This window comes from Struthio camelus, chromosome 1 (assembly GCF_040807025.1).
Source record: "Struthio camelus isolate bStrCam1 chromosome 1, bStrCam1.hap1, whole genome shotgun sequence".
In the NCBI taxonomy this organism is placed as follows: domain Eukaryota; kingdom Metazoa; phylum Chordata; class Aves; order Struthioniformes; family Struthionidae; genus Struthio; species Struthio camelus.
In genome coordinates this window covers 68133584-68161116 of record NC_090942.1, presented here as the reverse complement: position 1 = coordinate 68161116, position 27533 = coordinate 68133584, and the positions used below count along the sequence as shown (strand labels likewise).

The following is a 27533-nucleotide window of genomic DNA, read 5'->3' as shown; positions in this document are numbered from 1 at the left end:
AGAGCATTCCACTGCCTCCTCTTGCCTTTGCTCATGTGAAGTTATTCTCCAAAAAAAGTTCAAAACATTGACCACCATATTCTCTCCACACATACACACAGCTCATAAGTCAAACTAAGTACAATTGCATCCCAATTGTACCCAAGACACTAAGAAAACTGGTTCTGGGAACTAGCAAGGCTGACAAATACACTACGTTCAATCATTCAGTATGCTTTTGATGTTACAATTTCTCAAAAGGTACTAGGCAAAAATAAAGCCAGCTGATGTTTTACTATAGTGTACTTGAATAGAAGGCAACTCCCCAGGTAGGTCAAAGTTCTGGAGTACTTAGAAAATATGCTGCATTTACTTTATTCAGCAAGTCAACTTCTAAGCAACTTTATGTTCCAATATTTCATTCAGTTTGATTTAGCTGACTTGCATACCTGCACATTACTATGAAAATGCCTGGGCAGTTTGCAAGTTTCTCCAACTGACTGCAGCCCCTCCTTTTTCCTTACTGCAAAGCTTTGTCCACCACTTAAGCCATCCATCTTTCCATCCTATGGAAAACAGGCCTACCTCATTAGGAAGTATCTTGCATTTAAGCCTTAAGTTCATCTGAACACCAGAAACTCAGAGCATCTTAAAATGCTTAGTGAAGGTAGTTCCAATTATAGTAGTACCATGCATAGTTAGGCACCCAACACCTACTTGTGCTCAGAGTTACTTAGTGTGGAAGAATCAGGTTTTGCACCAGTATCACCACCACCAGGGGACACATGATTCTAGTCAGCTTCAGGTAGAGATCAACAATCAAGCTGAGACACCTTACTCCCATTTTGTTACCCAGTGCTGCATGTTACCCACTCTTTTTATTTCCTGTTCAACCTTCTGCTTGCGCTCCCGCCTCTAGGTACAAGAATATCAGTTTTTCAGTTATGCCAAACTTATTGACAAGACTTAGGCTTAATCATTTGCTATGAGTAACAGAGTGAATTGAGTTGTTCTCTTGCAGAAAGACGACAGTAGTGCTGACAGCCTCGTATGAGAGTTTAATTCCTCTAACTCTAGATTAAATGCTGCTCTTGAGGACATAACTGAACTCTGCTTTGCTTACCATCTTTGTGGCGTCAGTTGTTGCTATCTGAATACAGATAGCTCCTATTTGTATTACCTTTGCTTTCCTAAGAGTTTCTTCATCTGTAAGTCCTGCAATAGCTACTTTTTACATTTCTAAAACAAACTATGCTATTGCTTGAATCTTCAGGACAGCACTACAGCTTATGCATTCATCTGGAAATACATATTTAAGCTGCTGTACAGTTGGCATTGCTTGATCTAGATGTTAGATATCTCTAGAATTAGCAGCTATTTTAATCAAAAGCCTAAAAAATTACTGAAGGGCTATTCGTATGCAGTCACCGACAAAGTATTTGATCCCTGGATGAGTCATACCTGCTTTGTAGTGATAGCACTGGACAGAGCCAATAGCTAGGGATGAGCTACGTTCATTCTTCTCTGCCTTATGCATAAAGCAGAGATTCAAGGCTCAAAAGCAGCACTACTGTATGATACAAGTGGCAGAGGGTACCATCTTGTGTTCAAAGTTAATTCAATTCTGGCAGTTAAGCTTCACTTCCCCAAAGCAAGAATAAAATGGAGGCCTAAATATAGGCCTACAAATTGCACCTTATAAAGCCTCTGCTAATATGCAGCTTTAGTCCAATGCACTAGTGCCAAAAGCTTACGACAGTTAATACTACATATGCCAACTCACTTCTTTGGGTTCCATATCAAACTTCTTTGGCCCCATCTGCTCCTTTGGCCCAACACTTGCAGCTCCCCAGGACTTCGGAGGATTCTGTAACTGCTGAGATGACACTTGCTTCTGCCTGTCAGCGGCTTCCCAAGCCTCTTGAGACTCCTGCTTCTTTTGTTCTGGCTCCTCCCTAACATGGGCAGCCCAAGCCTTCACAGGCTCCTGCCTCTTTTGCTCTGGCTCTTCCCTAACATGCACGTTCCATGATTTCACAGGCTCTTGCTTCTTTTGTTCTGGCTCCTCTCTAGTTTGGCTTACCCAAGGTTTTGGAGACTCCTGCTTTTTTTCTGGTTCTTCCTTAACTTTGGTTACCCAAGGTTTTGGGGCTTCCTGCTTTTTCTGTTCCTGTTCTTCCCTAACTTTTGCTACCCATGGCTTAGGTGACTCCTGTTTCTTCTGCTCCTGCTCTTCCCTAACCTTAGGGACCCAAGGTCTGGGGGATTCCTGCTCTTCTCGAACACGTGCTACCCAGGCCTTTGGAGCTTCTTGCTTCTTCTGTTCCTCTTCAACACGAGCCTCCCAGGGTTTTGTAGACTCATGTTTCTGTTCCTCCTCTTTAACGCGGGTTTCCCAAGGCTTTGGGGAGTCTGGCCTTTTTGGTTCCTGCTGCCTAACACGAGATTCCCAAGGCTTTAGGGGCTCTGGTTTCTGCTTCTGTTCCTGCTCTTCGATATCAACAAGCATTTCCCAGGACTTCGGAGGTTCTTGCTTTCTAGCACACTCAGCTTCCCAAGATTTGGGCTCTTCCGGCTTCTTCTTGACAGAGTACTCTGCTTCAGGCAAATAACGCCTGTTGAGAAACTATATAGACCAAAGAAACTTAATGGCTCCCAAGAAAACATTTTGCTACTACAATTCAGGTCAGTTAAGTTAGGTCACCCAACTACTGAAAAGTTTCTGGCCAAAAGCAGAACCTAGACAGTTTAAGCACTAGCCATAGAAACTATGCAGACAGCCATAGCTTTATTTTACAACACTGCAGTCACCAACTAGTTTTTCTTGGCACACCACAGGAGTATGAAAGAGTCCTGAACAGCAAAAGTGAAACGTGCCAGAGCTGAGGGAACCTATGACCCTTATCCTCTATCCTAACTGATGTTCATAGGCAGTGCCATATCAAGTTCAGTCACAATTTTTGCAAAGGTAATTTTCTTCCTAAGTAGCATCTAAAGTGCTGTGGTACTATATTAGCAGCTGTTCTTCTAATAGCATAGCAGCACTACCACTTCCCCAAAAAACCTTTGACCATTTGGAACTCCAGTAACCAAGTATATATAGCCAGCCCTCCTTGTACTTAATAGGAGCTTAAAAACTAACAAGTCACCAGATCTCAGAGTTAGTACAACTGGATTCAACTCCAGTCTGCTTATTCTCAATAAGTCTGGGAGCTCAGTTATAAGATGTCCTAAAGTTTTGAGTTACTATTTTGTCCTAAACAGGAAGCAAATATCTTAAGTGCAGAAATGTACAAGACTTACTAGCTGTGATTTTTTGACAAGTCACCAGAAAACTCAAGTCAGATAATGTTACAGTAGATTACAAAAGCCTGTTCTAAAGTACTCCCTCTAGTGGAATAACTGGGAAATAGTGATTCAGCATTAAGCACCAGTATTTCTACTTCCCAAAGGGCACCCATCCTCCTTTTTCATTTACACATAATAGTTTTTATGGTACTGCCCATTGAAGCTTGAGTACCTCAACTCAAGAGTTTGAAGGGCTGTTTAAACAAGTCTATACACCCTGATGCACAGAAGGTTGTCTAGGGAATCCTACTTTTCTGACAAATCAGTAGGATCTACATCATTCTCAACCCTACCAATATTAAGTCTATTACAATAAATTCAGTTTTCAGAGACAGCTCTAGTAAATGTGTATTTTCTCTGTACTGTAGTACATAAAAATCATTGTTTCCACTTAAAAGCTGATGCTTTGATTTCTTCAGTGACATGCTCCAGCACATTTAAGTATTACATTATTTCACATAAGCCCTCCCGATTTACCCGCAAATACCTCAGAGAAAACAAATTTTGGGTTAGAAGTAGAAGTGCAACTAAGTCTTTAATGCTTCCTATGTGAGGCAACACAAGCTGTTTAGACTCCCTTTTGAAGTCTGACTGCAGAAGGACAACTAAATTTCTGATAAGTAACAATACTTAAGGAAAGCAGTTAGTGGATTATCTTACCTCTTGTGGCTGTATTTCAGACTTCATAAGCTCCATAAGGGATTCTAGAGAAAGGATGTTAATTTGTTTCAACTGATCAAACATAAAGATGCAAACTAAACAGTACCAAGTCTCCAATTCTATTATCAGTTTCTAAATATCAGTTTCTAAATCAGGTATTCCAAAAGCTCAGCTTATCATTCAAAATGAGATGATTAGACAAGCTTTGTTAAATTTGGTTTTTACACTTGAATTTTAGAGTTAGAGACATTTTGAAGTATCCACAATTTGATTATTGTGATATATAAAACTCCTTACACCAGGCATTTCTCACAGCTTCAACAGAGGTTTATTCAAAAGGCACAAACCCATCCTATTATCATCAGTAAGATTGTTTTCTATTATATTAGTCAGAATAGGGTTGCCAGGCTTTCAGGTTCAGTTTTAGTTACTGTATTGCAAGTGAGCTATAGCACAGGATTAGACTTAGCATGAAGCTATGCAATGCAATGATCAGTTCAAGCTTATCCCAACATTAAACAGAAATTTAACCCTAAAATATTCCACCTGATTCTTTGACAGACTCTCCTTTTGACATCTGCCTTGTCCTCTCAGATTTTCTATTTGCTTCTTCTTCCAATTCTTTTACTGGCACAGTGGTACGAGGAGTTGGAATACTTTCAAAGTAACCAGAGTCTAGCAGTTTGGATAACAGGTCCTTCATGTGTTTATCTGAAGAGTAAAAAACCCATTAAGTTAAGATATGAAAACTTCAGATTAAGAAGCATTCGGATTACAGGTCTGACTCCTTACTTCCTCCATTTGGATAGACTGCAACTTCTCCAAGTTCACAGGCCTTAGAGGTACAGCAATCAAATGTTTTAGCAAAGGAAAGGGTTTGTTAGGCTGCTTCATATGTTATAGCAGAAGGCATCTCTGCAATGCAGAGGTAAGACTGCAACTTGTGCTTAAAAGCACACACTAGGTCAGTATCAGCAACACAGGGCCATGTGATTTCCCACTTATTTAGGAAGTGACTTGTTTACCACCTATAAACTAACCAGTGTTGATACTAAAAGCATATTGTAGACTGTAGCGTGGGTAAAGCTAGCCAAAGTCACTATGGAACTGCCCCACAGACCTGTTAATGGTAGGATGGTGCGTTTAGGGAAGAAATTAAGAAAAATTAAGAACTGCAAAAGTGAACAGGGGAAAAGAAAGATCATTTCCCCAACTGAGTTTAATTCTCTGAAGTTTCACAGAGAAATCAAGCAGAGTTAACATGGTCAAAGAGAAACTTCACTGTGTATTCCTCCAGATAATGATTGTGTAGTTTTCCTCTTTATGCAAAAAGGCAGACAACAGCTCTGAGTACAGAGTAAGACCTCAAAAGTAGCAGTAATACTAGATATCATTTCAGAGGGGCTAGAGGCAGGGCACTCTTGAGAACAGGATGAATATTCGCCTGTGAAAGATCAGTCCATCACAACAGCAACAACCAAATGAATGAGAGGAGTAGCTAGAGTTTGAGATTGATATAGAAAGTTGTCTTCCAAGACAATGAAAGCAGTAAGAGATTATAATGGCTTTACCCAAAGAAAGTTCAGCTGGCTCACAACAGGAAGCAAGATAGTCACGAGAAGGAAGATACAGATACTGGCAAAATGGTCACACAAGTAGTTTAAGATGATAGCCAGAAAAAATAAAAACATGGAGCCTAAGATACCTAGGCAACTGTTTGCTCATGTCAATAGAAATGAGACAAAAAGCTACCAGCTTGTAGCTTTACAAGGTCAGCTTGCACTTTGTCTATAGCTGGATGAAAAGAGCAATGTTAACATTTAGTTGTCAGTTTGACTATCCATATGTGGAAGTTAGATAGGGTACATTAGTGCTCTGGTTTAACAGTTTCAACAATGTTATTGTCAGCGACAAATGAAAGATTACTGCAACACAGCCACTACAAGACTGGAATAAACACCACAAGCAAAGTCTGCTTGCAATGGGAAAGACAACAGAACTCGGGTAAGCAGTTTCCTCAGACAAGATCAAGCAGGAAGGAAACACTCTGACACCAGAATGGAAATACATTCTGTGTATGTCAGTTTGCAAGCAGGGATTTTAAAACTAAAGAAATCAGATGGAAGAATATGTAAGAGTCCTACAGATCTGAGAGTGCTTGACCTGTTGGAAGTGTCTTCATTTCTCAAAGGGAGACTCCACTGTGGATGGTTACAGATCACAGCAAGTACCATTAATGCCTCTACCCTTACTGCGGGGTCTTAGCACTCTAGTCAGACAACGGGTATGAACCTGGAATTCCTACAAGATGAGAAAATACTCAGTGCTAGGGACCTTTAGTTCTGGGGTCACTGAAACTTTGTAATGCACAAGAGTATACTGAACTACTAAGCATGTCATGGCTGAGAACAGTATTCTGAACTTACTCAGTTGCACAGAGCTACCCAAAAAGTTTCCCTCTCCTGGGTCTGTAAGGTATTCAGGCATCAGCTTCTGGATTACTACCATCATTAGTCCTAGAAAGATCTAGGCACATGCAACAGAGGTGCTAGCACCTCAGTACCCACAAAAGTGGATCCCTTTCCCTGGGGAAGACTGTTATTGCAGAATAGTTACTGGATCTGTACTAAATAAAATAGAATTTAGAACAACCAGCTGTTTAGCCTTGGAGAACTGGGTTACAAACAACACTTGAAAGTGCTCAAACTAGTAGACTTCTATGTCTATGTTAATTTGTTTTAATATGTTAAAATAGCACTCAAACTTCAAGTTTTAGAACTAAGTTTTTTTTCTAGATGAGACACTTACATGTAGTTCCAACCACAGGTTTCTCACTGCCTTCTAGAAGGTCCCAGAAGTAAAGAGATGATTGTTCCATCTGGTCTTCAACACTTTAAATCAAATGACAATTTTACCAGATAGAATCATAGCCAAGATTTCTAGTCTTGTAGCATCCCACCACCCTCATTTTTTGAGGTTGACTAATGTTTAGCCTTCCAGATTAAGCCTTGCAGAGTGAATCCTGAGTCCATTACCCTCTATGGAAGAGGATTCATCTATATTTCTATGCAATTTGTGCACGATTTAATCTGGCAAGTGTAAAGTTCTTCTGTTGGCAACTAAGAGATTGAGCCTAGTACTACTCCAAATCAGGCCATAAGGCTGGACTTCATTCCAAGCCAGGGTTCCCAAACAGGGAGACAATTGCTATTTTAGCAGCTAATCACTTTCAGTGATGCACACATGCAGGGGCTACCATCAGCCATTCCTGCTATTCTGCTACTTGTTGAGAAGCTTTGACATAGGCCCATGACCACCCACATACACTAAGTTTCATCCTGATACACTTAAATTCATAACGTCCTAAAGGGCATTGTGTATTATACTTTCACAACAAGCATTATCGTGATTCTAAGCTAGAGCTACTCATTTCACTAAGAAGAGAAACACCAATTCCTTGGCTCTTTATAAGTAGCTCTCATTTAAAAGGAAATTTAAGAGCAAAGATTAGGCAAATTGAGCATATGACAAATTAAGAAGTTTAGGAATATAAGTCATGTGAGTATAGAAATACACTTGTCCATAAGATGTTTTAGCTTACCACCTAATAATAGCCTTTTCCTTTTCTAAATGGAATTCTTACCAAACTGTTATAAAACAGACAAGTGGTCATGCTAAATATTATAAGGGGGTCATATAATGAACATGATGCGAAATTAGTACCGGCACACGTTACATCTGTTGAGACAGCCTGTTACCTTTAAATGAGTGACACTTAGTACTAAGGTATCACAAGCCTCTTCAGTCAAGTTATTTGAACAACTTTGAAGATGAAAATAAGAGAACCTCAGGACTAAAACTTTGTTTCTTCAGGATAAAGGAATAGATCTGCATCATCAGGTGTATGAAACAGTTCTATATTTATTTTAACTCATTTCACCAACAGTTGAGACCTCAGTGAAACAGCATGCCACCAGCCTTCCTGCTTTATGGTGGCGCTGGAATGGCTCTTTCCATAGAGACATAACATACCAGGGCTTGTATCTAACTTGCACAACTAGGGCAACAAGCATAATGACTGCAGGTTTCCTTTAAGGCTTAAGCATATGAGGTACTACTGCTGTATCCCATCTCAGACAGCTGTTGGAGCAAGTATACTGGAACAGAGTTTTAATTAGTGTCCCAACACTAATATTTCAAGACATGGCAGTGTCAAATAGAGGACACTTACTGTATTGAGTGTAGCATACTAATTAGGCAAAAACCTTGAACTTACCTCAAGTTCTCATTTCTTTCTGGACATGTCAGTTTTGCAAATCTTATGAGGTAGTCTAGTTCTTTAGAAGGCAAGTATATTGCACCATTCACACCACCTTTGAAATCTTTCTGAACATGCTCTTGCGTGAAGTTCTGCAGCACATACTGGACTTGAAGTATTGTACGCAGCTTTTTCTTCTCCGCTTCAAGCTTCAATAGACTCTCTCTTCGGTGAGCCTTTCTCTGTGCTTTCAGCAGCTATTTGAACACATGAATTCCACAATTAAACACAATGGCTGAGTAATAGGATTCTAGAATATAAGAGACATTGAGTTCTAGTATTGATCATCCACACTGATAAAAATAACTATTCATCTTGGCAAAATTACAGAAGTTCCTAATTCTTTCTTCAGATACCTAGGATCTTTGAAGCTCCTCCTCTGGCTAAGCTCCCTGTACCTCCACTCAACTCTAAACCTATAGCTTTAGTCAAACTGGAAACTAGTGGTTTCACTCTCACTTGTAATATGCCTTTAGGTATTTAGGTCATGATTATGGCACAGTACTGACTGCTAGTTGCTTTATTCTGCCTTCACAACTGAATGTAGGGAATTGATAAGTTTGCTACTAACACACAAATAAATGATCACCTAGGCTTTGAACACTTACCACATGCTGTTAGTGATGCATAAGGTGTTTCAGCTGCCTATTCACTTATGAATACTTATATTCAAAGAACGCAGCAGAATCCTACAGTTATTCCCTTATTTCTGTTGGCACAGGACTGAACCACTTCATTAAATAAGCGACAAAAGTCAGGTAGATAACACAGCTCCCACAGATTTGGCAAGAAGTTTCTATTGCATAATTCTATTAGTATGTGGTAAGAAGCTACTCAAATAACTGCAGAACATAAAATGCCTCAATATGGGGCAGTTTAATTTTCATTGCAAGATTTATGAAAATTCACAGCTTTCTAGAACATACTGTAAGGAACATAAGGATGCTGTTCAAAGAACTGCCCCTAACGTTCCAGTAATGAGTACGGGCTATAGAATCCATATTGGTAAAAGTGGAGCCAAGGGAGAAAAAACAAAATGCTTTAGCCTTAATTTATAGCACAAGTTCAAGAACATGAACTGGTAGAAGTTAACACTAGACTTGTTTACTAAACACTTACAGAAAAAAACAAGGTCACAATCCTGCAGTTGATATTTCATGGGCAGCTACATATGAAAGCAATATGAAGTAATCTAACATTTTAACATTCAAAGAATATACACAGTAGTTTATCCTTAACATACAGTAACTGAGGGAACCCAAAGCAGCAACACTGCTGAAAGGTCTCTGCTTTCATGGTGCAGTAAACCTCAAAGCAGTACCTGGAATATATATAAAAAAGGCCTCTCCAGCAAAATTGTTTGGGTCTTAGCCAACACCGAGAAGAGCCATCTACCAGCCCTTCAAAATTCTAGAAGTGGAGGAGAAACAATGCCAGAGCAGTGACTAATCATGTTTAGGATCCTCAGCACCACCTCAGATCAGATCTTTTCATATGGATAATATTTGCTTGAGAACAAAGAGATGAGTTTCTTCAGCAACACATAAAACGTTGCTTACATAAGAATACTGCACATAGTGCTTTAAACCCTGAATAGAGTCCTCAATCTGTAACTTACCATAATTAAAGACAACTACAGTAAAGTAAGAAGCAGCAAACTCCTCATGCTTTGGTAAAATTTTAGCGAGAGATGTATTCCTTACAGAAGCCAAAGTGATTTACTGTTAACCCCAGGGTCTCCCCTTGCTGAAAAGGGATTAAAGAAATTGAGCCTTGAAGGGACCTTGGCAGGTCATCTAGCACAGCCTCCACACCAAAGCAGGGCTGCACAGAATCCAGACCAGATTGCTTAGGCTTTCTATAGTCAGGTCTTGAAGGCATCCAAGAACAAATTCCACTGCTTCTCCAGGCTGCCTGTCCCAGGGCTCAATTATCCTCAAAGTAATAGTTTTTCTATCTAATCTGAATCTCTAATTTCAATTTATGACCACTCAGTCTCCTGTCATATATATTTTCCTGGTGAAAAGCCTGGCTCCATCCTCTCAGTAATCTCTAGTATTTGAAGGCTAATATTACATCATCTACCAAGCCTTTGCTTACCCAGACTTCAGAAGTTAAGTTCCCCTGCCATGAGATCCAAGGAGAACCTGGAAGAAAACCATCCAGAAGCCCAATACTGGACTAACTGAAGTTTATCTACATCCTCCTTACACTGGCAGACCAAAACTAGGCACAGTAAACTGAAGTCACCTTGCATGCACAGTCAAGTTCCAACGACCTATTTTGCTTGAGTACAAGTTCTTATGAGGGTACACAGTGAATAATGATTATAGAGCCCAGTGATATACAAAGCTGTCAATATTCACTTTGCTGTAATCACTACTCCAAACAGTTTAAGCACATTGTTTCCCTGAGATAGAAGCTTCCAACTGTTTTGCATACTAGTATATGAACATCACCATTAAAAGAGCAGCACAATCCTTTCAACAGAGGATAAGCTTACAGCACACAAATGTCAGCCATCTTTCAACAATATAGGAAAGAGTATTTTATACTTACATCCTGGCTAAGACCTGAAAAAGTCTTCTGAAGCTCCTTGGCAAATTCTAAGTTGTGTACTACTTCATCATATTTCTCTACTGCCTCCTACAAAAGAATAGGTAAAAATAAAACACAGGTTATATTGCAAACACGCTACTTAAATTCTCATTGAGAACTAGTTATTAGTAGTTACTTCCATTTGAAACTGCACTTTAAGATATGTTCCTTTCTGTCTGTAACTGGTACTTTAAATCTAGTTTTGAATATCATTCATCCATGGCTGCTCAAGATTCATTACAAAGCCAGCCATACAAATACCTTCATATTTTGCCTATATTAAGACTGCCCAGGCAATATCTTGTACAATACTTAGTTCACTACTGTACAAACAGGAAAGCCTACATATTAGTTATTTCATTTTCTGTTTTTCCTTTGTTCCCATAGGCCTTAACAACAACAGTAAAACAGGTATTTAAAGTCAGACACTGATAATGGAAGCTTGGAAGTGATACAGGAGAAAGGCAATTTCAGTACAGAACATCTACTTGGATGCTTAGCTGAAAGCATATACAGGTAACTAACTTGTGTGAACTTCAGAAAGTAGACCAGTCATACTTTCAGAAATGAGTCCTTTAAATTTCACTTCCACAAATGAAGCAATGTCTTTATTTTCTTCATTAACAGCTTTAACATTTTACTCCCCACTCTTCAAAAATACAAAAGTAGATTCTTAAAAGCATTTTCATACACAATTTGAGCTCCTCCCTTTCTCCGCTAAGTCTGTTCATTTTATAAGTCTCCTTGACAGCTCTGAAGATAACAAAATCCTGTAGTTCAGATATGCTTCAGATATCTTCACATCAATTATGCCTGGGAAGTAACAAGTTAAACAATTTCAGATGTCCACATGTGCTTTCCACTCAAAGTATAGTTTATAAGACTTCAGAAGTTGTTCTAGAATGGGTCTGTCAGTCTAACAAAGCTGTTTGAACAAATAAGTGAATATTAATGTTGATACAAGTGTTTCAATTACTGCAGTGCAAGCTTTATGTATTGTCCCAGTAAGATCAAGGGACATGCAAATTCACCATCTATGTGCTCTTAAGCAACTAGAAAAGAAGTTACAGGTTCATTTGTTTTGCAGTCTCCTGCTTGATTGTTTAGTTACTCATGCTTGCTAATTATTTGTAGTACGCTACACATCCCTAAACATGAATATTACTTACACAATGAAGTCTATTAGTTACTGTAAAGCACTCATTAGGTAGTTTTAAGTCCTCCTCATACAACTTATCACATTATTTTCAAGAACTAATTAGCAAGTTCACTTAGTACTTGGCTTTTAAGATCCTAGTGTTCACATATTTGACACGTAAAACCTATCAAAAGTTAACAATTTATTAGGTAGATTGTAGTAACTGTACCCAGGGCCATGCATACCCCAGAGTAAAGCTCAACACCTTAAAACATCAAGAACCAAGAATATAGCTTATGTGAGCTGTGATAAGCATAACCACCCACAGGGAAGTAAGGGCCTTCTTTTGTCATATACTCGATATTTATTAACAGAATGATTGAGTGACAGTACTCAGTCTGCTCAGCCTGCAAAACAGTTAAAATATTGACAGGGAGAGAACATTTAACTTCCAGTAAGTTACTCATCTTTGAAATAACTTCTCCCCTTACAGCAAGGCTAACACCCTGTATTTCTGGCAGCCATTCATCATGAGCAATTAGTTTAGTTCAAGATACTGGTGCAAAGAGTTGATCACACGTGTACTTCTATGCAAGAAGCAATGAAAAACACAGATGATGTGAAGTTACATTAGAGGTGTAATTCTAGCACTGTATTATACACAGTTAAACTTTGCATTAGGCAAGTGTAAGTTATTAAATTCTGTTCTAGCTTCAAACACTAGGGCCCAGTATTTGTTTATACATTAGGAAGCTATCTGAAAGAGGTATAAATGCATCATTTCCATATCTTAACTAAAAGGGGAAGTTAACTAGAGTACTAGTTGACTGCTGAGTGTTGTTTTTAATATGTGCTTCTGCAATAGTCATCTGAACAGTTTGATTACCATTGGTCACTTCACTAGCAGGACTAAATCTTATTCTCCATTTTAGAAGTTTGAGATATTCCAGAAACCAAATTTAAAAATACCTTAAAAGTTAACCTCAGCTTGCAAGACTGAAAGCCGGTAACAGAGCATTGCCTACACAGTTTCGAGTTGTTCGCAAATGCATGCGGCAGCATAGAATCTTTCCCTCCCTCTTTTTAGCCTCCTACTTATCTTCATTTGACTTCCACTGAATAGCTTTCCATCGCCCAAAGGGTCTAAAGATAAATGAATTCGGAGTAGCTTTAAAACATGCTCAAGACTAATCAAACTTCTACAGGAGAACGCTGTTCAATAGTGTCACTTCATTACTGACAGAAGAAAAATGACTGTTTAACACCTAGGATCTAATCCCAACAGCAGACTAGCTCACACACTTCCATATTTAGTTGGAACTGGAACTAAAGGATCATCACTCCATTTCAAACCATCAGATTTCATTCATTCTATTTCTGCACTTAAGAGGTCAAGAGACTAAACATTAGGTTTAGTAGCAAAGTGCTAAATGATCATTCACTCCAATAAGTCTACTCTGCTTTTAAGAATTAAGTTATAATTTCCCCTCTTACCCCATAACTATGACTAGTTCTCATTACTAACAACTCAGCAATGGAAAAATATCTGTGCTCCCAAACAGCCACACTGAAATAAAGCTAACAGTCAAATGAAATATTTAGAGCTCATTAGCAGGATGAGCATTATTAAAGTGCCAGTGCCCTTTATCACATCATTGAACTTTAATGTGTCTATGAAGTACATTAGAAGACATGACTTCTTAGATGACCAGAATGATAAGCCAACAGCCTCACTGAAATCCTTCAGATTATGCAAAATTAAGCTACCCAGATGTGCTGAAGAAATGCTAGCCTTCACATTACAGAAAACTAGTTTCTGTTCTACAATCCATTTTAGTCAGAGACAGGCAAAAAGCAAACTACTGTTTTAATATCCACTCAGGACTATTTCTGAAGCAAGTTTAAGTTAGCTTCATTAAGCCTATAACCTATGATAAATAATACTCTTACACTCTGGCATTCCAAACTGTATCTATCACAGGTACAAAATAGGCACATTATTCTGACAGCATATAAGAGTAATAGTGAGTCTCAGTCATCTAAAGGCAGTCCTGGAAGGACATGAGAATAACCCCAAAGACACCTCATAGCTAAAATCCAGAACAGATTAGGCCAGAGTCTTCCTCTCTACCAACAGGAACTGTTGCTACATCATACTTTAATAGCTACCCATAACTGATAGCATTGCACAGCTAGCAGGCTGTTTGAAATAACACCCCTTGATGAAGTCAGGAGGATTAGCTACCTCAGGTCTTGAGGTGTGACTATTGCAAAGCCATGCAGATAAACTGCATATGGACCCCTCATCAAGAAATATAGGTGCAGGAGCACTGAGGCTGTAACTCCACAGAGCAAGGATAAACAAGACCTTTTATTACTTCATTAGACAACATGAAGCTTAAAGGAGGAGACTTAAAGCTTGTGGGTTCATCATTCAGCCCAACTATCAATAATTTATCCATTTGTTTTGTGAAAAATACTGCTGAAAGTCTACAGGCATGGCTTCTGTGAAGCTACATCAGTATCTCCTTCAGCAGCCTGTCCCTTCTGACAGGCCTGAAGGTCTCAAGTCCATCCCCTAAAAAGTTAACTGGTTATCAAGCTTACCAACTGGTCTTGATTGAGGGCTTCTCCCTTCTTTAGGCGATCTTTGTAGTCTTCTAATTTGAGCTGGAAAAAATCCAAAGTCAATGTGTTACACTGATTTCTGTCTAATGGAGACTGCGCACCATGAGTGAAGTTAAATACTCCTTTCTGTATTTTGGGATAAGTTCCATGCTGCAGCAGAAGAGGATGTTTATTGTTTCCTCTTAATTCAGGAGGAAGGAACACTGAAGTCAAAGGCATAGCAAAACTTTGTCTACCTCAGATTCTAGACTGCCTACTTCCCTTTCATGCCTTTGATCATTCGTTTCTTACTTTTTGCCTTTGTCACATTTAAAAAGATCCATGGTATTTCTTCCAAACAACTTCAAAAACATTTCCAATATCCTGATTATAAAGAATTGGGTTTTAACTTTTCCAGGCCCAACTACCTACATTCCAGCACTATTTCTGAATAATCCTACTCAGCTTCCCACAACATCTCTTGGTAAAAATCTAGCTTCAGTTATGTCAAAGTTTTATAACACTATTTCCTAAGAAAATGGACTAATGCCTTTAAAGCAGCAAGATTTCTAATATACTGAAATATTCTTTAAAAGCTAAAGCAAACTATGCAAAACTAAGCTCTTAAGCTGTAGTTTCTTTATACACACAGGAAGAACAGGGAGTTCAACTGCCATGAATTTACATACTACTTTGTGCCTCTACCCATATAGGGTTACTGACATAGTACCAAGAGAAGGCTAGACTAGGAATACTTTCCACACATTCTAGTGAGCCATGCCATTTTTCATTTGTTTGTGAGGGCATACTGTCATATACAAGAAAATCAAATATACTAGAGAAATTCAAAAGGATACACTTCCTTGGATAGCATTAGCACATAACAAAGTTGCTTAATCACACAAAGAAAACAAGTTTATCTGACATTATTCAAAAGTACAGTCATACATTAGCATGACATAGTCCATGTATCCCATTTAGATGGAAGGCAGCAGTCATACTGCTTTTTCTACACAAGGAGTAAGCCCATTAAGCCCCCCTCCTCCCACGTACAGTCTGAAGTCTGATCTAGTCTCTTCTCACCCTAAAAGCCATCACACAAACCTTTTCAGATATTTACTAGAATGCACAATATACTCAGGCAGTTGCTTTACTTAAATGCTTATCCAGTACTGAAAGTAATAGCACCATAACTTCTGTAATTTTACAGAAAAAACACATTAACAAGCATGCATAGTCCCAGCTTTCACTCACCTGGGCATCTGCTGAAAAGTCTTCAGAAAGCAAATGCCTTACCAGACAGAGCCACAATATTTTTAGATGCATAATTATCTTAGTACCTTTTCCCACTAACACTATTTCTCCCAAAAAAACAGTTTAAACCAAATCAGGATATCAGCTTTTATACTGAAAGCCTCCCTCCAAAGCCTTTCTAGAGAGATTTATCTCTATTTAAAATGGACAAGCCAAAGATTCTATGCAAAGTGAAAGGCAATACATATTTAATATAATTTGGCATTTCCATGAGTCAGAAATCATTCCTAATTTGCAGTTTTACATACCTCTACATCCTAATATTAGATCCATGTAATCAATAAAAGTGTGAAGATTTCTGCAAGACTATAAGCCATCTCCTGATCAGGTCTAAGTTAGCTCTGATCTAATATAGCCCATCAGAGAAGCATCCCCGATCTTGATGAACATTCAGCCAGCTTTACTAACTATTGGAGGTACGCTGCAAAACCAGGAGAGAGCAGGTTGGTAGTTAAATAGTTACCTATACTCCCAATTAACTGAAATCATAACCCTATCCTCACAATGCCAAATGCAAATAGTCTTTTCTCAGTTTACAGAACACTGTTCTCTGCTAGATACTGGCTCTAAATGATAACCTAGACAGCACAAAAAGCCACTAATAAAGTCTGAAATGCAGTGGGTGCCGAGATCTTTTTATATATTATAAAATAATATACTATTTTTAAGAAGCTCACTATGTATGCATATTGTAAGAGAGAAATTTTTAAACCAACATTAAGTTTGTAACTGACAATTTAAATATCAAAGAAAAATAAGTTACCTTCTTCTTCTCAATGTTCCTGATCTTGTGTTTGAGGCAGATAAGCCCATTATCAATATAAGTTTCATATGCCTGGGAAGGAGAGGCTGCCGAGTTTAGAGCAGACTGCAGAGGACTAGAGGGAGGTTGGCTCTCCCCAGACGGGTTCACCTGCTGCTTGGCAGCCTTCATGCTCTTATCCTCCCCCTCCTCCGACCGGCCTGAAGGTGATGGGCGACGGAAAGGGGCTTGGGAAAGCTGCACCATTGAAATGGATGGAGCTGCAAAAGAAACTGCTTGTCTTTAGTTTCTTTTTATGTTATTCCTTTTCTTACCACCTATGTACAACAACAGAACATGCAGCCATGAAACAGAGCCCCAAGAAGAATTCATCACAGAATCTTTTACTCTTTACCTTCCTCTTTTCAAAAATATCTACAGCAAAAATTTTGAAGCGGGTCAGACTTTGTATTAAGTCTCCCCACCCATCCAGACACCAGAAATCCTTTCCATAGGCAGAAATAGGCAGTACAGGGGATGATTCCAGAAACCCCAAGTGTCCATATAAAACTAGGCTCATTTCCTGCACACATCACCCACAGGGGAAAAAACTGCAAGCAAGCAATTGCAGATTCTGCTACCAGTCTCACACCCAGGCTCCAGCCTTAGAGATTCAGAAACAGTTATGGCTGCATTTACAATTCTCACTCCCAGTGGACTAGTTTTATCCCTCCACGACCTTAGCAGCAGCCTGAGCAAGCATTTAAGCTAAAAAAAATTCACGTGAAAAGAGTGAAGACGATGAAAGACTACTTATTAAAGCAAGCTATAGCTGCAGGCTCAGCTCCAACAGCATTATCCTCATTGAGGAACCAGTCTCCAGCTACACTCCCAGTCCAGAAGACGTGCTTAAGCCGTGACGAGACGCAAGCCTGAGGCGCAAGGGTGAAAGCTTTAACCTTGATCAGAAAAATTTCGTAAGGGATGCTCCGCCACAGCGATCTTCCAGCTACCCACAACGGCTCTTCCCGAGCAATGACACTACATTTCCGCCTGCCCTCTAGCCACACAGGCCCGCAGCGGGGCTGCGGCGCGCAGCAGACATCAGCCACCCCAACGATGAGGAAGGTGGGAGGCTAATTAAAAAAAAAAATTAAAAAAAACACAAAGAAAACCCGCATTTTCCCAGGATGCCTGTTCAACTGCTGCCTCTGGGGCTCACCCGCGGGCAGGGCGGAGGCGCGTTACCACCCTCCCCCCGCTCAGCTCGGGGGCCGAGGACACGGGCCACCCGGGCCGGGGCCGCGCCCCGCCGCCCCCCCTACGGGAGGAAGGGGAGGAGGAGGAGGAGGAAGGGGCCACCGCGGGGCTCCGGCCGCCCCGAGCAGCGGCGCGCCCGCCTGGGGCATTCACCTCCTCCTCCTCTTCCTCGCCGCCGCCGCCGCTCCTCCCGGCGCTGCCGCTCCCGCTGCGGTGGCCGCCGGCGCTGTCGCAGCTGATGCTGCGGCGGCGGCGCTGCGGGCGGCTCTATAACGCCTCGGCCCCCGCCTCCCCGCTCACCTCAGCGCCCGCACGCGCTCGGGCCCGCCCTGCCGCCCGCCCCCCGCTTTATGTCCCGGCCGCCGGCCGCCGGCCGCGGGAAGAGGGGCGGGGCGGGAGCGACGGTGGGGGGAGGGGCGGGCGCGAGGGGGAAAGGGGCGGGGCCTGCCGCTGAGGTCACCGCCTGCCACCCAATCGCCGGCGCCGCCTCGCCTGCCTGTCTGCCTCCCGCGCTCTGGCCCCGCCCCGACGCCACGCCCCCCTCGCCTCACGTGACGCGGGAGGGGGATGGGGGTCCGTTATTCGGGGCGGGGGGACCGTTACCCGTCGGCGTGTGCGAGGGGGGTGGGGTGCGCGCGCGCCAGCTGCGTCTGGCTGTCAAGGTCAGCGGGGGTCTCCACGCTGGGGCCGCCTTTGGGAAGGGGCAGTTTGGGTTTAGGAGCTGCGAGGGCCCCGGGTTTCCATGCTGTAGGCATCGAGCTCTGGGGGAAGCGGAGTCTCTTGGAGTGTGCCGTGGGTGAGAGGCCAAAGTGACAGCAGGCAGGAGGGGGGGGCAGGGTGTGCTCCCAGTGATGGGTGCCACGCCATGAAGGAGCGGGGTGCCCTGGGACACAGGGTTTTAAGGCGACTTCCTTAGAGCCCCAAGGAGCTGTTCCTGGAGGAGCGCAGCCTGCCATTAGCCTCATGTGAAAGGGATGTACAGCATGACACGACCCCGTGCCCTTCTCTGTTCATAAGGGAGAGGTGCACACAGGTCGGTGCTGAAACTGTGGTCCTCTTCCTAGTAGCATGTATCACTGCAGCCTCTCAGAGCAGTAGGCCCAGGGCAGGCTGACTTGTCTCTCCAGGCCACCCCAAGAACATGTCACCTCAGTGAAAGTCGATCCAGGGCTCCACCTATCCACAACGCAGGAGCCAGCTGCGCTGCTTCACTAGCATCTTTTGCGTGGCCATGGGAAGCTAAGAAGTTTTCGTTCATGCCTGTTTAAGCCTAGAGAAGTGTTCTTCCAGGCCACTACAGAGCCCCTTGGGGGATTTAAAAGACTGGATCTTTTTATGTAACAAAAGATGTATGCGTTCTCTGTAAATGCAACCCTGTCACGTAAACACTTAATAGCTAGTAAAGTGCTTAAGTCCACTGAATACAGTTAAATAATCACAAACTCGATACGTTTTTGTTAACCTCTAATAATGTGGTCCATGCTGTAAAACGGTATAACAAGTTGAAAGAACAGAGAAAACTGACCTTCCCAAAGATCAGAGGATTAAGCTAGAATACGAGTTTCTCCTTTTTTAGCCATTACCTCAAAAAGCAATAAGTCATACAGCAAGATCAGAGAAATTAAGAGTTTTATAAAAGTAGAGACATTTAAAAGGGATAAAAATAAGGAAAGATTGTAACGCAAAGTTTTTTTGCATTTAAAAGTGCTCATGTAGTACACTGCATGGATGAAATGACTGTGTAAGAAGTGATCATACAAAGAAAGACTGTGTTTAAAAGCAAAAACAAACAAATGCTGAATGCTTCATATGATGAGGAGTATTCATCAAATAACTCAGAACTTGAAATCAGATTTGGCCACATAGAACCAGTTACAGCATCTGCAATCTTGCCACTTCGTCTGGCTTCGTCACAAGTCTTAAAATACTTTCTTTCGCTTAAATTCCTAGCTCTTAGAATCAAATAACTTTTTGAGTCTACTTTGCATGATCATGAAGAAATGCTAGTGAATAAGACACAGCTTGTAAAAAAGTCTCAAAATACACAGTAAAATTATTTTATTATTCAGGAGGATGCTAACTCAAAAATTTTGAAATTCAGAGCTGGCAAAGCTTGAATCCTAGATTCACTCACTTTCTCATGGTGCTACCCACAGCAGCAAATGTTACAGAATATTTTTGTTCTTACAGAAATGTACAGGCATGCTTGACTTCTTGCCCTTGACTTCAGCAGGACCAGTCATAGTACCTGACAAAGTAAGGCTCACTTATCTTTCCAGGATCAACAACTTACACTGAAAGTCTTTCAAATAGATCTCTGTTCTTTGTGTGTTTTTGTACAAAGCTAGCACTGATGGGCTAGATCCTTGCAAAGTAATTATAAAATGAATGATCAGTTAATGCATATATTAATAATAAGTCATAATTAATGTGCAGACACCTGGGACTATTCTAGAAATCATAATTACGGCCGGCAAACTACATTATGGTGCACTTTTACAATTAGTAAATTGTATAAAAGAGGGAAAAAATGGAAAGGAGGACTCATATAAACCCAATCCGTATTTCAAATCAAAGGATAATTGAATTTCATTATGAAACAAATAGAGAACGCCCATTTGAGACTGAGACTATTTGTACATTTAGAATGTGTACGTGTAGCCTCTACACTACTTTAAACAGCATTATTAATGTTGCAAGGTCAAGCACTTCAAAGTTAGGAAATGCTAGAATAAAGAGCAGCCTAAATTAATTAGTTTAGCTCCATTTTGCAGATCCATTATGATATCGCCTTTAAGTAGCTGATCATAGGTTATTTTTGCCACACAGTCCTAAACTCTTTCAGTATTCCCAGCTCAGGGATTTGTGTGTTTTACTCCAGGATCTGAAGGGGGTTGCACTCTGATCATAGAAAAAAACATTCTGCTCACTTTTTTTCATGTTTCCCAATTCGTCTCATCCCCTCCAACCTGGCCTGCACTCATTCTGTCCCAGTCCCAGCTGTTTATCCCATTCTCATTTTCCTTGCCTTCCTATTTCCATCCTGAATCCCAGGCTCCATCTTTCCAGCCACGTATGCATATTGTCCCAAGTCCCAGACCCTTCTAAGGAGTGGTATCTCCTTTACACACAGTTCCAGCACTTTGCCCAGTGTTAGTTTTCTGCATCTGACTCTTCATCCAGCCTCCAAATTCAATGTCAGTCTGGTATTCTGTGTCGGTCTGCCTCCCTCCAGTTACACTGAGCCAACCTCCAGTTAGCCATGATGAAGACCGAGACCAGGTTCCCACTTTCATTTCCTGCCATTCCCTTTTATTACCGTGTTATGGAACCCCAGAAAGTAAATGGATGTGTAGAGTAAGGTCAGCTGCTTGTTGACTTGAGCAGAGAGAGACATACAGTAAACGTGTTGCAAAGATTATACAGTGACAGAGAAGTCTGCTTCAGTCATCTCTAGAGAAGGAAGGCTGAAGAATTCTGGAACCAACGAGATAAATGAATTAGATCTCAGAAAGTGGAATATTAGTTTGAGTTACACCTCATTTATTGGAAGAACCTGGAGGGACTGAGGTTTCACTCAGTGTCCAGTATTGCATGAGGTGCTGCACAACACGATGTCTAACCAACTTTTGCAAATGCTTCTTAAAGATACAGTTCTCTAATCTCAGTGTCTTTTCTCAGCCTGCTCCCGTTCTTCTTTTGCCCTCCAGCTCCTTGTTTTCCATGTCCTCCTCAGGACTTTCTTCCTCTTTTTCTTCCCTTCTACCCCCAAGTTCAGTCCTGCCTACCAAACTGGTTCACATTCCTGCTTTTCTTGGGCAGCCAGTGTCAAGCACTTATTCCAATTCCCAGCCAGTTTCCTTTCCTCATTCAGTCCTAAGCTCACCAGAATTCTTGATTCTATCGACTCCCTTCCATTCCCCTCATTTTCTGTTTTTTCACTTTCTGCATTTGAATCAGATATTTTTTTCCTTTGGTAATGTCCAAGGGAAAGAGGAAAGGGAGCCATGAAGGTAAGCAGAAATGGTTACTGTGCCTGAGAGCAGCCATTACAAGCTTATTCAAATGTCACCTATGTAGCTTCAGGCCAAAGGATTTGCAAGGGAATGGAGTTATGCTCACTGGCAGAAGCATCTTTGGAGAATTTACAAGCTCAGCTGAAAGAACACCCTGTGGAACATGTGCTGACTGACTACCTAAAAACTGATTTTCATGGAGACGCTAGAAGGCATATTGTACAAGAGTCTCTCCTTGACAAAGCTGAAATTCCTGTTCCCAGGATGTGTGTTTCTGGAATTTTACTGAAAGCGCAGAAAGGACCTAATAAACTATTTTTTTCCTCAGTCTCATTCTTGAAAAAGGCTAACCCAGTGGGACTCATTTCACTTGGATGCAAACATCCAGAATGGAAGTTTTCATCTTGAACCGAAATATCTGCTAAAGTAAAAGCAAATAAAAAAATAAATTGGGAAGTGTCGGGTAACCTTAGCAATAAGAGGGACCAGCTGAGAAGAAGAAAAGTGTTATGGGCCAAGCACCACAAACAGCAACAGCTGTTACTGTTAGTTTCTTTGTGGTTACTCAGAACTGAATCAAGCCTCAGCTGCAAAAGGTGAAGCATTCCAGAATAGGCATTCATATTGAACTTTTTGTGTGTGTGTGAAAAACATTACTTTCCAGGGGTGCGATTAAAGAGAACATTTGCCCATAAATGCTTTGCAATAGGGACTGGTAAATAAAAGTGGATTTGTCATTTGTGTCAGAAGCATTTGTTTTATTGACCCTCTGAAAAAGTTTGCCTACTCATAAGCCCTTGAAAGTTGCAACTTGCATGTGTGTGTGTTAGTTTTTTGGCAGCTAAACTCTCTCCAGAGTTTACGTGTGGTGAACACGCAGATTGTTGTAAGGCTTTGAATGACTGCTACGCTCTGGTGTGAGATCCACCTTCCTTTTCAGAATATGGATCATACTCCTATGTTTGCTGTGTTTCTGCTACTGGGCACATGAGCAAGAAGTTGCTTAACTCAGATGCAGAAGAAATAAGAATTAGAGGACATTGGGGAAACACTGGAAGTTCGGTGCAAAAATACTGTTAAAATATTAGCAAGCGTGCAAAGTTAGATATTTAAAAGCAGAAGTAACATTTCCTGTACAACCAGTAATAATTCAGTTCATTTTACGCCTAGCCATTGGCATTTTGATGAATCATTAAAACACATGTAAAGTGTTATTTTCTCCATAAATTCCCCCCTTCCTCCACTTTTGTTCTGTGCCCAGCATGGATGTGGCCTTGGAACAACACTGGATCATGCATTAAAACAGTTGCTGTGGGCAGGGCTCGTAGCTAATTTTTGCAGAATTTAGACTTACAGTGAATGAGTGAGACAACTGCAGGAAAAGCCAAGGTGATTTTATGGATAATGCAAGAGAGCACTGACCTTTAAGCTAGATTTATTCCTATCTCTACTACAAACTTCCTACATAACGTATAGGCAAATCACTGCCTTAGAACTTCACATGGATATAATCTTCATCTTCTAGATGGCCTAGGATCCAGTTGCAGATTTACTGAACGTTCACAGCTGCAGCTAACATAAACAGAGAGATGCTCTGAGCATAATATAGTCCTTTGTATACAAAGTATTCTGGAGAATTAGGCACTATGTGTCTCAAATTATGCACTCAAAGTTAGTAGCATCTGTGACAATTTCTCAGTGCCTCAAATTTTGCCTGTAAAGTGGAATAATCTGCTCTCCACCTTTCACAGGTATGCTGGTTAAAAAAAAAAAAAAAAAGATAACTTTGTGAACTGAATGTGAAATATTGTAGAGCTAAATAGCATGTGAAAAGAGTTACTACATTTGGGGTTCAGAGCAGGGATGAAATAGTATGCTGTAAATATGGAAGAGGGTCATACCGTAGACAGTACATTCTAAAATATTTAATAGCCAATCATTCAGTGTGCGCTACCCAGCCTATGTATTGTACAAGTCCTATGGAAATATAGCATGTTATTAACATCATAGTAAGACTTTATTATTTCTACAGAGAGCCAAATTTAGGAACCGAATTAAGAGAGCAACCTTAATTCATTGTCTAATTTCTGAATGCTTCACTTGGTGGTCATGATGTTCCAGTAAAATAAAGACAGGAAGTTAAAAGTGGGAGTAAACAGCCCGATTTATTTCCCCATGCAAAACCAACTCATTTGTTTCCAAAGCAGACCTTTATTTTATAATTTTGGTAGTCTATGAAAAATATTTTCTTCTTCCTAAACATAGTGGAGAGTTCCATGACTGAAAGAGTTTACTATGAATACTAACGTTAAAACTCCGCATATTCACACTTCTGCGTAGAGATTAACTAAATGATCCTCACAGCGATCCTGGGAGATAGGTATGCTATTCCATATATATGCTATGCATCCATTCATCTGGTACAGTCCAGATAGTCCATTGCTTCTTTGCTTCCCAAGAAGTAGCCGTAAATTGCTAAGTGACACTGTGTAGTTCTTCCGCTCGCTACTGCCTTCCCTTCCTCCGCACAACTTTTCTCTGCATTCTTTTAAAAAAGAAAAACAGAGTTTTAGAAACATGAAAGACAAAACCGAAGCACCCAAAAGAAGGAGGTGAAGAAGTGTGCCCTGTATGTGCCATCTCTCTATCTTTTAGTCCTTTATAACAGCATCAAATTTATATTGGTGGTGCCCTGTTCTGAAATTGCCCCTCTGCTGACTGAGGAAAGCCCCATTTGGCAGATCCCCTTTTCCCTGTAATTTCTTCCTTGTCATGCTCCATTTCAATGGCAAGGTCCTGCAGCCATTACATTTCAGAATTTCCCCCGTGCTTCTCCGTTCTTACCGGGGCCACATCAAAGTTTTTGTTTCCTTACTTCCCCACAGATTTTCTTGATTTTGTCAACCTCTAGAGTCCCTCTGTTCTCCTTGCTCCTCCAACATCCTTTCTCAGATCCCTCTGTCTTATTTTGCCTTCCTCCCATGATGCCCTTTCTGGTTTTCTCTCACTTCTGGAACTCTACAGTAGAGCTTTCCTGAAAGCTAGCTCAATATTACAGTATTACTTTCTCCTTTCCAGATTCCTGAGCTCAGCTTCTCTACGTGTGGTTTCTCATCCTTCCGTCACAGCCCCAAGCAGCTCTTCTTTGCTGCAGACCTCCATTAAAATACTAGTCCATTACGTCTCACTTCCTGTGTTACAGCACTTGTTTGCTATGGTCTTCATCTCTATTAAAACAGCTTCCCAGCTTTTTAAACCTTTCTCAAACATCTGTGACCCTTCTTTTTCAGACTCCTCCATTCTTATTCAAACATCTTTTCTTCTTATAGAAGTGGACTTGCTTACACCTCCACAGAGTCAGTTTCAGGATCCTCAATCACTAATGGCTCCTGAAAACATTATTCACTGTCCGATGTTGTAGAGGACCTCTTGGCATCTCACAAGCATGAATCTCTGGCTGGCTGAACCCTTATGACCAAGAGTGCATGGCCCAAAAATGTTTAAGTCAAAAAAGTCTTCCAATATAACAGCCTGACTTAGGTTGTTTTTATTTTCCAGTTGGTCATCTTAGCTATGACTTAGATTGTAGTGATTTAGACAGCTTAGAGGCTTTCATACCCTTCATTCTATGACCAGTAATCCCATCTCTTCCAGAGAAGCTAATGGATTTTTATTACTCCCAGGGAAATATTAATGACACATTTATTTCCTTCTTATTGCCACGTAAACACCTCTGATATCAACCTTTTCAGGTAGACCTGCAGTGAATATCTTCACTTGTGTTTCCCCTTGAATCTAACTTATGTCACAGCTGCATCCTGGGACTCAGGTAAACGTCATTTCAAAGTTTGATTTCAGACCACTGCAGACCATCTCTGTAATGCGGTATCTGTATCTGTATCATTACCCAAGGTATTGTTAGGAAAGAAAAAATTGGCTCTCCTTCCTGAGCCTTTCTCATTAGGAAGAAAGGATGAGTGGCAGACAACTTGACATCGCTAAGATCTGTTTGCCACCCAAACTCGAGACTCCATTACTGTAGCTTAATTTTTTTCCTTCTGTAAGTTCTGAGCAGTTGCATATTCAAAATGTTATGCACCCTGTATGTAACTGAATAAAAATAAGGACGACTTGGCAGCCACACAAACTGCTAATATGGGATTCAATCTGGAGGTGGGGTGGGGGGGCGGTTGGAACAGAATGATTAATGAAAAAAGCTTGAAGAGTGTAGAGATTTTTATTATCACAGTCAGCCTATTTCATGAATCTGTGTTCCTGCAAAAACTTACTATTTACATGAAATAACGCAATACTTATGTAGGCGAGATAAGATTGGGGGAGATTAAAAATCTAGAAATGGTAACTAGGGAATGATAGCCAAAACAATACAACAGAATCCCAAAACAGCCCTCTGATAGCTTAAATGGAGAGGTTGTTCCTAAAAACTTAATTTTAGGCTGCCCATTTTCCCAGAAAATTAAACAACATCATTCACATGAATGCAACTATAAATATTTATAGGATAGGGACTTGTTCATTGAGGACCTCCAGTGATTCCTTGTAGAATTCAAAGTATGAAAAACAACTTTGATCATAGTCCTTAATTTTCCTACCTTTCAATAAAATCCAGACTGTCTATTAATTTGTATTCTAGGAACGTATTACATTTCTACTGCAACTTTGGCTTTGTTAGACTAACCAGTAAAGAAATTGTTCATAAATCTATCAGCACATTTAAAAAAATAGATATAGATTTTATCAGAAATAGAAATAATGTTAACAGTTTATAACTGGGCTGAAACCATCCCAAAAATTTCCTAAAACTCTTATTAGAGAATGAGCAGGATGTGCTTATCTGGGGAACCTGAGAACTTGGGTTCTTCTGTTAAAATCAATTAAATGCTGGACATTGTTTCAATCACCTGCCCTCACCTAACTCCCATTTTCATCTCCTCTCAGTATTTATTACGAATAGCAGTTCAAATGCTCCCTCTTACAATATCTGCATAGAAACTAATCCGTTTTTTTCCCTTAGCGTCTTAATCAGCTTTGCTACGAGAAACAAGCTTTCACTGGAACAATTTCATTAAATACTTCACATTTTAAAGATGGCCATGTTGATATGAACGCAGCCAGTCACGTACATACTGGGACATGGCAGTCGGCGCCACAGGGAGCATAAACTGCAGTTGAGCCTGAAGATTATTGTTCAGGACCCTAATTAAACATGCATGTAAGTCCATGCTTAACGTCAAGCTTTTGAGTAATTCCCCTGACTTCATTAAGACAATCTATGGGACTCCGTGAATTTAGTTTTTATTATAATATATAGAAAAGCATGTTTTCATATAGAAAAGCATGTTTTTTTGAAGTTGTTGTTTTTCCTGCTAACAAGAACTGCGATTTTAATGGGACTGCTCATGTTAACAAGAAGCGGTAAGTGTTTTGCTGAGATAAAAATCTTGACAGCTTCCCAGCATAGTATTTGTATGCTAATGGCAAAGTGACATGAAAGAACTTTCCTTAAGGTGTTTATGAATAATTGTTTACTCT

General features: G+C 40.5%; 1 protein-coding gene across 10 annotated transcripts in view; it reads right to left on the bottom strand.

Annotated features, from left to right (window-relative positions):
* The window catches only part of CAPRIN2 (caprin family member 2), a 69071-nt gene that overhangs the window by 28688 nt on the left and 12850 nt on the right, over window positions 1-27533 (bottom strand). For 4 of the 10 annotated variants that reach the window (XM_068946524.1, XM_068946530.1, XM_068946474.1 and 1 more), the window contains exons 1-9: window positions 18118-18256; window positions 16726-16985; window positions 14649-14711; window positions 10865-10951; window positions 8264-8502; window positions 6796-6878; window positions 4534-4698; window positions 3988-4031; window positions 1763-2605 (exon numbers count right to left, since the gene is read on the bottom strand). In XM_068946524.1, coding sequence (XP_068802625.1) covers window positions 1763-2605; window positions 3988-4031; window positions 4534-4698; window positions 6796-6878; window positions 8264-8502; window positions 10865-10951; window positions 14649-14711; window positions 16726-16971 — 1770 coding nt within the window. In that variant the 5' untranslated portion in view covers window positions 16972-16985; window positions 18118-18256. The other 6 variants (XM_068946478.1, XM_068946498.1, XM_009679872.2 and 3 more) reach the window with 6 other exon arrangements.